Source organism: Mytilus galloprovincialis, chromosome 5, assembly GCF_965363235.1.
Source record: "Mytilus galloprovincialis chromosome 5, xbMytGall1.hap1.1, whole genome shotgun sequence".
NCBI classification, from domain to species: domain Eukaryota; kingdom Metazoa; phylum Mollusca; class Bivalvia; order Mytilida; family Mytilidae; genus Mytilus; species Mytilus galloprovincialis.
In genome coordinates, this window is record NC_134842.1 from 5,783,803 (window position 1) to 5,798,445 (window position 14,643).

The following is a 14,643-nucleotide window of genomic DNA, read 5'->3' on the forward strand; positions in this document are numbered from 1 at the left end:
ATTTTTTAATATCATTTTGAAAAACATATAAGCTACATAAGCTAAACAGAATTAATTTAAATGTCCATAGAAATAAAGAAAATTGACATTTTTTTACCGTCAGCTTAAATTTTCTTTGATATATTGTTGATAAAGTTTTATACAAATAATTTAATATGAAATAAACGAAAAGAACTCTACATTCTGTTTGCATCTAAAATTTTGAACAAATGTTATAAATAACATGGCCTTTAATATTTTAAGGTCAATTTGACTATTAAATTGATAAATCAAATTATATCAATTATGTCAAATTAACTGTGAGATACATATATATGAATATTTATGATAGTTAAGTCTGAAAACAATTTCTGCTTTCTAATACGACAATAATAGTTCTAACTCGTTTTGTCATTCATTTCCATATAAAAAGCTGTTAGCCAGGAAACATCACCACTCCAAGTTAGATACACGTTAATTCGCAACAAACGGAATAATGTGGATTAATTTAGTTTGCCTTTTATCAATAGGAGCATTCTGTTCAGGTATGACGCTTACCAATATTTCCTAACTGTGAACTTTCTATTTTTCTACCGATGTAAGAATATTTTTTCCGAATGTTTGTGATGCAATGTAACTACAATAGAAGGCAAACAATAAGACAAGAAGAATATAACGAATCAAGACACAATTATTATCAGCTAAGATTATGATTACACATTTGTTAAAATTAGATAAAATAAGACAAACCACGCATATAAACATCAGTTGAAAAAAGAAACTTTTATTTGTCGTTCTCTTCCTGTTAATTGATTCTGTTAAGCTTTTGTGATTGTAAAGCTACAAAAGAACCCTAGCCTATATAGCCGCTGTCAGTAATGAATTATCTGTACGCGGTGATTCAGTTTATTTCTAAATTTTTGTTTTTGTTTTTAATGCACGAAGTACATCGTAATTGCCACTGGACTTTTAATAAGAAATATCTAATAGAATAGTTTGAGAACAGTTGACTAAATATTGTAAACATGCTCTTTTTACTTCCTTCTTGATTTTTTTTGTAAATCTACGAATCATGAATAACTTCAAATTCCATAAAATTAACACCAAAACTGAAAACAAACTGAAGTACTGCATTGTTCTCATGTTATCAACGCCTATATAGCTTACCTTTTCACAAATATCATCACAGCAGGTGCTTGTTAATCTCCAACTGTATAAGGACATGGTAATTGTTTTACAAAAAGGAGATTTTGCACGTCGACCATACCAAACAGGGCACATAAATAAAATAGTAATTTGCACATATTCGGACAAATGCTACACCAGTCTGATATCTAGAGAAATCGCGGCATCCATAAGACGAAGACTCGTCTAACACTGTGTGATAACAATTTAATGTTTCTGTCCTTTCCATTCACAGGAACGCCGCTAGATGACAATATAGGTATGTTTTTTTGTTAATATGTACATTGCTAACTATATTGCACAATATTATCAACGAATCATGCATGTTTACTGCAATATTGTTATGCAGTCATCGCATGCATATATATGTAATACTTTTATAAACTAGTATGCTTTAAACCAAAAACTATGTACAGAGGGTTGGTTAAGTATTTTGGGAAAAGTAGATTTCAATTATATATATGTAGGACTCTAAAGTGCGATGGTACTCTAAAGTGCAATGGTCACGCTGAAGTTTGATGGTCTACGCTAAAGTGCGTTGGTTGTTTGTTCGCTAAAGTACGATGGTCTATCACGCTAAAGTGTGATGGTCCAAAGGGTAAGATTCCAAGTATTAAAACATAGAGGTTTAAAAAGTCTTTTTGCAAAAGCTATTATGCTAAGATATAACATATGTGATAGGCTTTACAATTTACCGGTAGGCGTAATGAATTGTTTCTAAATTAACAAGTCTAATTGCTATAAAGGTTATTGATGTTTTGCTAATATTATATTTCATGTAAAATAATTTTTTAACAATTCAGAGCGTATTGAATATTTGGATAATTGGTGAAGATTGCCGTTCACACTAATGTTACAACCTCTCTTATATTTGTCCTTTGAAAATTAAAAATCCCTAATTCGTTCATTATCGGAAAATGCAACATTTATTTGCATAAGCTTAAATCTCAATGCGAGAGAAATTCAATGTTCGACGAGCTTTCTCCTTTTCCGTTTTTTCCTACAATATACAGTACGAACTTATGTTTTAGCAGACATTTTATAGTTAACGCATGAAAACATGTATCTCTATTTTACCGACGTTACTTTTCATAAAAATCGACAGCATTTTAACGGGGATCACAAAGTATAAACTGCCACATAAACAATGATTCGAATGTATCCGTTTGCTTCAAATAGAAGCAGGATAAGTATGCGCATGTATACTGTGTTGTATTTATATAGTAAAATGGTCGACTGTAGGGCACAAGTCCTTTTTCCAGCACTCGAAAAAAATAAACATTGTGATTCAGCCGACAAAAAAACGGTTAAATTCAATCAATTACTCGTAAGTCATGGACATATGGTGTAAAAATTGTTAATCAAATATTCCTAATATATTTTCCGGTATATTCATTTTTAGTTTGTATAAACAACTGTTAACGTCATTATCGAACTACGTTTTTACGTCTATATTTTCACGGAACATCGCACTTTAGTGTATGGAACCACGTACTTTAGCGTAGACTATCGCACTTTAGCGAGACCATTGTACTATAGCGTCCCCATCGCACTTTAGAGTCCTACATATATAAAAAACAACACTGTATTTTAGCATAGTACTGTCAAATAAACACGAATATTTGCTACAATCGTATTCATAAAAAGTAAAATAAAAAGAATACTGACCTCCAAGGAAAACTGCAAACGGAAAATCCAATGTTAAACAAAATAAGTATTAACTAATTAACATATATATTCTTCTGTTTGTTTAAAACTTTCACATCAGAATACAATTAATTATAAATTTGATACATATATTAACAACGTGATAATTTTACTGGTCTAGATTTGCATGATAGCAAGTATAATGCAAGGGGCACTTATAACCTTGTCGAAATAACACAATAGGTCCGTTTTCAGGTTGTGCGACTCCATCAAATTTTCTCGCTTGATTTGTATACAAATGTTTTAAAATCAATTCACAAGTTAAATGCACCTCTTATTTAGTTTAGACAATTTTCATGTCTTTTACTAGCATTTTCAAAAGAGGGCTCGTACGGAAAATAAACTCATCATAGATACCAGGACTAAATTTTGTATATACGCCAGACGCACGTTTCGTCTACAAAAGACTCATCAGTGACGCTCGAATCCAAAGAAGTTAAAAAGACCAAATAAACTATGAAGTTGAAGAGCATTGAGGACCACAATTCCTAAAAGTTTTGCCAAATACAGCTAAGGTAATCTATGCTTGTGAAATGTCTCGCTTTACTAGCCATTTATTTTATGTTGATAGTTTTAAATATAAAGCTTTAATTCAAATAAACTTAGCATGACCCAAGAATATCAGATGAAGGTAGGTCAGAAAAACCAAAAGAAAAAAACCTGTTCACCTTACAAACATAACAAACACCAAATATGCTTTAAATTATGCCTGATATTCATATGATGAATACATAATCTTTCAATCAGTTTAATTGAGGTATGGAGCTCATGTCAGAACATGTTTAACTCCGCCGCAATTTTGCGCATGTCCCAATTCAGGAGCCTCTGGCCTGTGTTAGTCTTGTATGATTTTTAATTTTAGTTTCTTGTGTATAATTCGGAGTTTAGTATGACGTTCATTATCACTGTACTAGTATACATATTTTTTAAGGGGCCAGCTGAAGGACGCCTACGGGTGCGGGAGTTTCTCGCTACATTGAAGACCCATTGGTGGCCTTCCGCTGTTGTCTGCTCTATGGTCGGGTTGTTGTCGCTTTGACACATTCCCCATTTCCTTTCCCAATTTCATTTAAATATATAGATAATCTATTGCTCTGGTAAGAAAAATAAAATAACCAGGAAAACTTTATATATACAATGAAAAAGGACGCTAAATTTTATAAAACATTGCATGACATACATGTACACCTTACATTCAGTTCATATTTTAAAAATAGTTTATATAGTATCTAAGAAACAAACTAAACCAGGAAAACTCAAGATTGACCAATTAGTATGAGCGATATAAATGAGGTTATGGTCGGTTATTATTGCCAGATAAAAATACAAAACTTCAAAATATTCCATACACCAAATGCAGTTGAACTATTGCTTGTAGAATTAGAAAAACTGACCTTAAACACAAAATTTAACATTTAGTAATGAGGTGACGATAAAAAATAAAAACATGTTAAAAAATGGAAAACAATACGTTTATAAATTTCTTGCGTTCGAAGCGCTTTTCTGGATTTACCTTCATCGGGAACGCTCAAATCCAAACATTTGAAATCCGAAGATGTATAAGTACCGAAACCTTTGAAGAGCTATGTGCCAAAACTGACTAAAATAAATAGCCAAATTCATCTAAAGCCAATTTTGCCTGAGGGAGTTGAAACCTTAGTTTCTTAATAATTTCAAAATTTATAAACAGACAAAGTTTGTTCAATCATGTCAGTACCGAAGTACTGAGCTGATGATACCCTCGGGGACTGATAGTCCACCAGCAGAGGTATCGACCCATTGATGTAAAAAATGGAAAACAACACGTTTAATAATTTCTTGCGTCCGACATCCTCATCATTAAATATTTTAAGACACGACAGATAATTGGACTATTGCATACAGCATTAAAAAGAAGTAAAATCACAAAAATATTGAATTCCGAGGACAATTCAAAACGGAAAGTCCTTAATTAAATGACAAATTCAAAAAGCTTAAACACGTCAAACGAATCTTTAACAATGTCATATTCCTGACTTGGTACAGACATTTTCTTATGTAGAAAATGGTTGATGGAACCTGAATTTATAGCCAGCTTAACCTCATACTTGTATGACAAGTCACATCAAATTTCATTATATTTACTACGATTCAATGCTTCGTAAACAAACAATCAATATTTATGAAACAAAAGTATTCTTCTTTCAAATAAACATGATAAATAGCTAACAAATAGAAAATTTTGTATTTTTCTGGTCTTAACGGGCCTACTCTTTTTATTTCAGCAATAACTGTAGATGGTACTAAGTTTATCAATCTTACAGAACCTATCAAATTAGTATGCAATATAACAGGTATTACTGAAGGAGAGATAGACTGGTTCTTTAATGGCCACATGATACGTGAACGAGATCCAAGGTGGAAGTCACGAGTACGCATAAACGAGTATGTTATTGACGTACCTGTCAGAATGCTTGCTAGTGAATTGACATTAGACTATAGTATATTAGAAGATCAAGGCACTTATGTTTGCCGCGGTTCCGCAGTGAACCAGTCTTATATCACAAGTTTGAATATATTTGTTGTAAAAAGTGAGTTATTTAAGTAATGTGTCATTTAATCGGTATGGTTTTTAGCATAAATTTATAAGTTGCTAAATGAAAATATCATTAGAATAAGACAGAGTATAATTTCAATCACAATGTTCTGTAATTATAATATGCATACATTAATTGAAATACAATTTGAGGTTCTGATAAATGGCCTGTGACCAAGAGCAACGCATCAATTGTTTCATTACTATGCGTTTAGTAAATCAACAAATTACAGATTAGATACATGTCTCATCTCCTTTTAGAATTTTATAATAATTTGTCAAAATAAAGTTGTGATCATGATTTTTCCAAAAGTATAATAACAAATATGGGCTAGCAGTTATACTATTATTTCAGAAAAGAAATACAAAAAATGTGTTCCCTAAGTTTTTTTGCTACATATTAAAATATGTAATAGTACAACCCTTTCACAACCCTTTCTATTATAAACTAACTGTAATTGAGTAATTTTCGTTTTATTTGAGGTATCTCCACTTATTTGGCAAAGCTAAAAACACACATGATTTTCTATAATTATTTTTAAAAGTCCTCCACACACGGCTGGTAATCTACACATAGCAGAACAATTGGTTCTGCAATAAAAACCTTGAGAGGATTTTCCGGTTGTGCTTGAGTGGAGCAATTGTCACCGCTTCAAAAGGTATGTACATTTCTAAATCGCAATTTTCTAATTCAACTGATCAAAATATTGAAAATCGGAGAATGCTATGCTGTGGTGAATACTTTAACGAAGAGATACATGTATCATTTACTATTGTGCATGGAGCTGAACGCCTACAAAATTAGTTGTCCCGCGAGAAATTGGCGAAAAAAGTGACTTTTAAATTTTGAAATGGTTATAATAACAGACATACAAGTTTAAATTTGAATTTTTTCTGTCAATGGGTATAAATGTTGTTTTGATCGGCATGTACGCTGTCCAAAGTTGATAGACATCTTAAAAAATCTAAAAACTACAAATTTTCATTATTTTATGCGTGAGGAGATCGGTTCTGATTGAGGACATCGTAAATGCGTGAGGGGACGTGAAATCATATTATCTTTTTATCCATGCTATGAGTCGTTGAAATTGTCTAAATTTGGTTAAACTGTTCATGAAAAAACACATTTGAGTGTATAAAAATAAACTGCTGCGCTCTGGATACGCCCGCAGAGGTTCAACCCTAAACAGTTGGAACAAAAATGAACACAATATTTAAGCTTTATACATGTCTGAATTTGGATTGTAATTGAATATTTGGCACATATTATAGGTTCTGAAAAAATGTAGTCAAAGAACTTGAAATTGGTTATATATAAATCGAATATAATATATTCAATTAAAGATTTATTGCTGTAGTTCAATACACTGTGCTGTTGCACAATACTTATTATGGTCAAATAAAGTTCAATAACTTCTCAATGATATATCAGAAATTTATCAAATAAACTAAAAGGAGGTTATTTTAGTAGATATAAATCAGTCATCAAAGTTTAATGAAAACTTCTCTAAGCACTTTAAGGATATTGGTAAAAAAAATATACACTGGATTGAATAACAAGAAAAGAAAATTGTTGACACCATTTTTATGTTTATTTTTCTTATAAAAACATATAAAAGAAAAAAACATATAATAAAACGTATCTTCCCGAAATTTATTTCAAAATTCTATCTAATCGATTTGTTATGCACACAAATATGTTTTTTCATGAACAATTTAAACAAATTTAGGCAACTTTCAACAACTCATAGCTTGGATAAAAAAATAATATGATTTCACGTATTCACGATGTCCTCAATCAGAATCGATCCCCTCACGCCTAAAATACTAAAAATTTGATGTTTTTAGATTTATTAAGATGTCTATCAACTTCGGACAGCGTACACTCCACCCAAAACAACATTTATAACCATTGACAGAAAAAGACCTTAAATTTAACCTTGTATGTCTGTTAATATAACCATTTCAAAATTTAAATGTCACTTTTTTAGCCAATTTCTCGTGGGACAACTAATTTTGTAGGAGTTTAGCTCCATGCACAATAGTATATGATACATGTATCTCTTCGTTAAAGTATTCACCACAGCATAGCTTTTCCCGATTTTCAATTTTTTGATCAGTTGAATTAGAAAATTGCGATTTAGAAATGTACATACCTTTTGAAGCGGTGACAATTGCTCTACTCAAGCACAACCGGAAAATCCTTTCACGGTTTTTATTGCAGAACCAATTGTTCTGCGTGTGTAGATTACCAGCCGTGCCACATAAATAACATACTACCGATAAAATGTGCACATTTTATTAAAGATCTAGACCAATTGTTATCTGCTACTCAGAATTCAAGATGGAGATAGATAACCGAGCAACTTTATAATTTTTTTTCAAGAGAAAACGTACGAACGCTTAACGAGAAAATTACGAAGGAGCTAAGAGCGTATCTTCGATCCACTCTCGGGAAACTCTCCCAATTTTACAGTACATGTATCTTAGTATACACTTGCGCTTTCGAGTAAATATTGTACCCTTATCGACTTTTCCCAAGTGACCATTTTTAAGAGAATATTACATTTCGAGGCAAAATCGATAGAAAAAGTCATTTGTGCGTATAAAGGGGAACTATCCGTCAATTTCATGTTCACTGATTTGACTCAAATTCTTACATATGTTTGACAACAATGTAAAACATGTATCCAAATTATAAAAAAAACCGTTTTAAATAAACAATTAACAGTGAATAGGATCGATAAGATATAGCTTCTTTCTTGTTAATTTCAGTCTAGACGCCATCCAATTAATTATCTAGAAAACAACCGACGGTCACATAACACTATTTAAACATTATCATAAATATAAATAGATATATGAACCTCATGAAAATGGATTTTTTTCTATGTCTGTTTGAATTCAATTTTAATGTTAAAAAAATTAATCTATGATTTTACCTGTTTGAGAATGATTTAATTCGGATCGAACCCATCAATTAAATGATTTACCTTTGTTATACTTTCAATTTTGGTATTACTTTTTTTTAATAGCATAACATACATAAATCATGCACAATCCATCACTAGCTAAAGAGTTCAATGAAGTTCACATGAATACGGATTCAATGAGGTCGAATTATTTAAGAAAATAATTCATCATCGATGTTCTTAGCTTATTTTGACAAAATTGAACCACACTAGCGGCTTACAGCGTAATATTTCACTTTCATTAAAGATTGAACACAAAAAATTTTATGTATCTCGCAGCAAGTGCCCTCTCAAAAATATTGTAGAAAAATACTCAAATTCAATACTTCTTTTGTTGTACTGTTAAACCACTGTTCCAGGTTCAGGTAGGCTTGGCGCCTACATGCACACATGTTTAACTCCGCTACATTCTATATGATACTATATGTGTCGGTCCAAAGTCTTAGTTGATTATTTAGCATCGAGTGTTCTTGAGTGGTTATCGTTCATCTGGTTGTCGTTGGAATATGTCTGTCTTCACATCTTCTTATTTCTTTCATAAAGTGCTGTTTTTAATAATTAAGTAGACCGTTAGTTTTTTTCAATTGATTTTTTTTTTTTTTTTTTTTTTTTTTTTTTTTCAATTGATTAGTTTAATATTTGCCATGCGAATTCCTTTTATAACCAAAAATACATATTTGTAAACACTTTTATTGGCTTTAATTGATTACACCCTCTTCATTTAAGGAAGCTCGAGGGTACAAAAAAAAAAACCAGTTTGTTTTCATTACAATTTTTTATTATTACACAATTAGTTGTTACTTTAGGATATGGTACAAAAATCAACCCAAAAATCAATTCTTTTTAGCACCAGTTGACTTTAAAAATGTTTATATCATTAAAAAAGCTCTAAATTATCTCCCTTTGGTGAAACAAATGCCATTTTTGCATTAAAATTGAAATATCTTTCTTAACTCATCATTGACCTTTAATTTTTATTATATTTTTCAAATAAGCTGTACTTAATATAAACTATTGTAAAATTTAAGCGATTTCTGTAATTAATCTCCTATTAGTTCAACAATAAAAAAAGGACCTAATTAAAAATGCATGCTTCTTTCGAAGGCAGATTGTGAGCTTAAATCAACGGTGACCCCATATTTTATTTTATTTTTATTTGAGGCATAGGATAAAAGTTTATTTTAAGAAAAAAAATAGCTAAATCCTATATATAAGAAAAAAATATATACCCGCGAGCCCCCTTAAACGTTGCTGGAAAGTTGTCTCATTGGCAATTATACCATCGTTCTCAATTTTTTATATTAAAGAAATATTTCCTGATGAGTTTTTCAACTGATTTTCAGAGTTTCTTCTTATTTTGTACTGTAAATAAAGGCAACAGTAGTTTACCGGTGTTCGAACACTAGATTATGGAAGGTATAAGCGCTTAAACCACTCTCTGTTTAACTACGCCACATTCTGTCTGTGTCTGTCAGGAGCCTATATTTCGATGGTTGATGTTGGTTCTTAACTGTCATATTTGTCTTTCTTACATTTTTCCTATTTTAGAGTTGGCCCATCATTTTATTATTTGGATTCTTCATTTTTTTTGGTGTCGGAGACTTTTTATATAGTCGACTACATGGTATAGGTTTGTGTCATTGTTTAAGGCCGTACTATTTTAGTTACACCCACTACATTTGAACCTTATACGATAGGTTGCAATGATTACTTTTATTCGAACAGCCAGCTTTAACAAATACCAAACGCGACTAATGCTGACAGATAGTATTATGAAAAAAAATGCTGTAACATGTACACGGAGCATTTTCTTATTTTTACGGACAATCAAACTGTCGTCTAGGAACGATGTTTTCGATCTCTGTATATCCTTTTGGATATCCTATTTTATTATTTTGAACGTACAGACAAGGACATTGCAAGTGCCATATTATCAATTTAGTGAACGATAGGGGTGCCCATGGCTACTTTTAGAAATTTCTGTAAAGTTCTTAGAAGTAATGAATGCTGATATACTCATAATTTGCTAAGAATAACCCAAGACGATAAAAAGCTGATTATCGTTGATCGAAATACCCAGTCGTTAATATATAACATAAGATAACATTCCGAGAAAGATAAAGAGTACTCTAAGGGTTGCGAGTGCGGCATTAAATTCAAGGGCTGTCATTCATTCTTATATTATTTTAAGATACACTCTTAGCATATAACGAATCAATCAATGTCATATTACCTAGGTCATCACATCTCATAGAAATCTGTATCTATGCAAACTTACAATTGAAAATGCTTATAAAAGGCAACTAGTATACTGTTGTTCAAATAAAAAGTCATCAATCGATTGAGAGACAGCAAATGCAGGTTACAAACTGAAACACATCAACTATATACATTGTGCTAGACCTTAATTTGTTTATTTATATTACTTTGTCAGACCAAACATTGTGCCTTTATTTCATGAATTTATGAACACACAGTATTAGAAATATTTATTTACATGTTATAAAAAGATATGCAGAGTTCACGGTTGACACACATGTCCGTAATTTGTTCAATAGTTTTTGCTATAACCTTTTAAATTTGTATGTACATGTTGGTTTTATTATGCATACTTGATAATGACAGAGAATGCAATACTGCCGTAACTTCAATATAACACATAGTATTAGATATCCATGCATTAATGGATGAAAGAGGCCGTCAGATATCAAAGATACATTTTAAATCATAAATCGAAAGAAAAAAACCAACTGATAACGCCATGACTGAAAAAGACCATAGGACAACATACAGTTTACGAAATCCAACATTGAATGCTATGCTAAAAACTAAACAACACGAACCCTTGGATGATCGCATATCAAGAAATGTATGGATGATCTCGTATCAAAACATGCATTTCTCTTCACCACTGACAATTAAGCAACTCATTAGGCGAAGCATTTTTGTAAGACAGCAAATAGACGTGTGAAATGATGAAAGAGATACTGACAGCCACAGAAAATATAGCCCAAAGGCCATATGCTATATAATTACTTTAGAACTAATATGAGATAAGCTGTAAGGAGAGTAATAACAAAACTTCTAATGAGCATTTTTCGTGACTAAAACTTGAATCCTGAACCATTAGGTAGGAGAATAGAGATATCACCAACTTTCTAGGTTTTAAAGATAGGTATTTAAACTAGGTTTTATCTTCTGGTAATTTTCGGGCCCTTAGAGTTCGCTGTTGTGGGTGAGCCATATGGGTCCGTGTTAAATGCCGTAATTTGATCTATAATTGTTAACTTTAAATACATGGTGACTTGGATGGAGTATCGTCTTATTGGCATTCATGCAACATATATATGTAATAGGTTATTTATTACATCCAATTATCAATTTACTATGTTTAGCTTGTACAGTTTTTTTATGTCTTTAAGGTCATGTTGCAGTTGAAAAAGAAGGGGCTGTTGAATCTGTTCCTACAAGCAACCCAGATTCATCACCAACGGAAGATGTACAGATCAATGATGTGCATTTGACGACTGAAAAGTATATATCTACACATATTAATTTAGAATAAATGGCAATACATAGTTCCCTACCGGGTTTTGTTAATGTAGCATTCGGTCCCAGTAATTAAAAATTTTCAATCGTGTATGGATGTATAAAACATACGTTATAAAATTCAAAAATAAGAAAGCAATGCATGAGGTTGTTTAATTTGATATTTGCCTTTTGTGCTTCTTTGTTAAATCTTTATCATTGGAATTGAGATACTTGTTGTACTTGTACATTCTGTCATTATTGTTTGTGATATTCTCGTATTGTTGTCTTTCATTTTGGTACTATTGTCAAACTTGTTTGTTGCTTGTCTTTCATTTTTGCTATGTGCTTTGAATTTGTATGCCTTTTTATGTTTCTTTGTTACATATATGACGTGGCTCAGTACTTATACATCCCGTCATTGTGTTATTGTACCATGGTAAATTTGTGTATTTTTATCCTTAATTTTAATGCTTCACCTACGATAGTAGAGGGGCATTATGTTTTCTGGTCTGTGCCTCCGTTCGTCTGTGCGTCCGTTCGTCTGTGCGTCCGTTCGCTTCAGGTTAAAATGTTTGTTCAATGTAGTTTTTGAAGAAGTTGAAGTCTAATCAACTTGAAACTTAATACACATTTTCCCTATGATATGATCTTTCTAATTTTAATTCCAAATTAAAGTTTTGACCCCAATTTCACGGTCCACTGAACATAGAAAATGATAGTGCGAGTGGGGCATCCGTGTACTTGGGACACATTCTTGTTTCTGATGTGCTTGGTCTGTATGCCATTTGTGCTTCTTTTTTAAATATTTGTTTTTTGTTTTTGTTGTGATTGAGATTAAAACACATTGTTGACTGCTGACTTTTTGAAATTTTTCCTATTATGTCTGTTTTGTTCACGCCTTGTTGTCAATATAATTGAATTTGATGCAACTTTTATACAAGTGAGAGGTTTAGCTTGCTATAAAACCAGCTGGTGCAATCCTCTATTTTCTACATCAGAAAATGCCTTTACCAAGCAAGGAATGTGACAGTTGTTATCCATTCGTTTGATGTGTTTAAGCTTTCGATGTTACCACTCAATTAGCTTATTCCGTTTTAAATTGTTTTCGGAGTTCAGTATTTTTTCTACCGGTTGAAAATTCCTTGTACATTGTTGTACCAGAACAAAATTTATACTTTATTTGTAACCTGTCATATATTAAATATCCAATCAATATCCAAAAGCATGGTGAAAAAAGTACTTAAAACAGATTATTTGTGTTAATTTTCCTAGTCAAAGGACCTTTACGCTTCGAGAAAAAAAATAATCATACTTAAACCACATTGCAACTGATCTGTAACTTGTCATGGTTGCACTATATATACCAAATATCAAATCAATATAAAAGTGTTGAAGACCGATTTTTTAGACTAAAAGATAGACTTATGGAAGGATTTTTAATCCTTAAGTACACTCCCTTCGGTATTGCAGGCAGGGGACTAATATCTTTTTTACAAATTAAAAATTTAATTTGTATTTTTAGACAAGATATTGGTCATTCTTCAATAAATTATTTCGGTAAAAAACAAACCGGACAAACAATTTGAAATGAATGACATTAATATTCAGATGTTAATGTCTTTTTCTAAAATCAATGAATAAAACTCTACATCAACATATTTTCAACCTCACACACAAATTTATATATGGTGAGTTACTGTTTATGACCAAATAATATACAGTCAACATATTTTGAGTGCTCAAATAGAATGATTTCGATATACATTTCTATACCTTCAGATGCAAGATTGCTATGACGAAAATTACACCAGAAGACATGACTAGAATGCAATACGAGGTTCTGATTGAACAGAAGAAGAAGATTATTCAACAAACTAAATACTACAAACTAATGAATCAGAAGTTAAAATTACGTCTTGGCATTAAAGACTGAATGAACTATTTAATTATTTTGATTAAATATACCAGCGTTTGGTTTTAAGTGAAGATTTGTTGTTATCTATTCATAAGTTTCACACTGGTTTGATGCATAATATTGTTTTATCCATGTTGTCAATTTTTTAGCCTACATGACCTAAAGATCATTTGAAAAGATGTAGATGTGGTATGAGTGCCTATTGTATAGCTATGCATCCAAGACGCAATGTAATTGAGTACGCAATTAAGGGTTGCAGTTTGGCCTTGTTTTACACAGAATATGCAGAACATGAAGATATTAAAAAAAATAATGATAGAAAAAGGATTCCATTAACTTAAATGTTTTAGTAATTGTTTTAAAAGTATAATACTAATATTTCTTTCATCCCAAAAGACACTACGTCAGTGATTAGTTCGAAATACTTGATTCCGACATATTCTCTTCTAATAAAAGAACAGATACTTTTAAAATATATTACGCATATCGATCGGCAGCTATCATAAAAATAAGTATGACTTCTCGGCGTTTTGATAAATGATGGCAGCTATAATAATGTTTACAATTAAATATTGAAGATGATCATATGTCGTCAATACTTGCAAATATTGTATTCAGGCTTATGTGAATCGAATCTCTAAGAAGAATATATGTTTCTTTGTGAACATACTTCAATACAAATAAAAAAGATAGTTTAAAGAGCACATTAATATTCGTAGTTGTTAAACTTGTTTAACTCTGAAATCTAGTTGCACTTCTGTGAAAGTACTCAGTTTCAG

General features: G+C 31.3%; 1 protein-coding gene across 1 annotated transcript; it reads left to right on the top strand.

Annotated features, from left to right (window-relative positions):
* Positions 1-378: 378 nt before the first annotated feature.
* Positions 379-13,935, top strand: LOC143075026 (uncharacterized). Its single transcript, XM_076250262.1, has 5 exons — positions 379-524; positions 1,400-1,423; positions 5,136-5,441; positions 11,841-11,952; positions 13,729-13,935. Exons 1-5 carry the CDS (start codon positions 476-478, stop codon positions 13,880-13,882), a joined length of 645 nt encoding a protein of 214 aa, XP_076106377.1. The 5' UTR covers positions 379-475; the 3' UTR covers positions 13,883-13,935.
* The last annotated feature ends 708 nt before the right edge of the window (positions 13,936-14,643 follow it).

Excerpts from the sequence above, each read along its gene's own strand:
- LOC143075026 (XM_076250262.1), top strand. The coding sequence starts at position 476 with ATGTGGATTAATTTAGTTTGCCTTTTATCAATAGGAGCATTCTGTTCA. Across the intron at positions 5,442-11,840 it reads GAATATATTTGTTGTAAAAA|GTCATGTTGCAGTTGAAAAA; the intron begins GTGAGTTATTTA and ends TATGTCTTTAAG. Across the intron at positions 11,953-13,728 it reads GTGCATTTGACGACTGAAAA|ATGCAAGATTGCTATGACGA; the intron begins GTATATATCTAC and ends CTATACCTTCAG.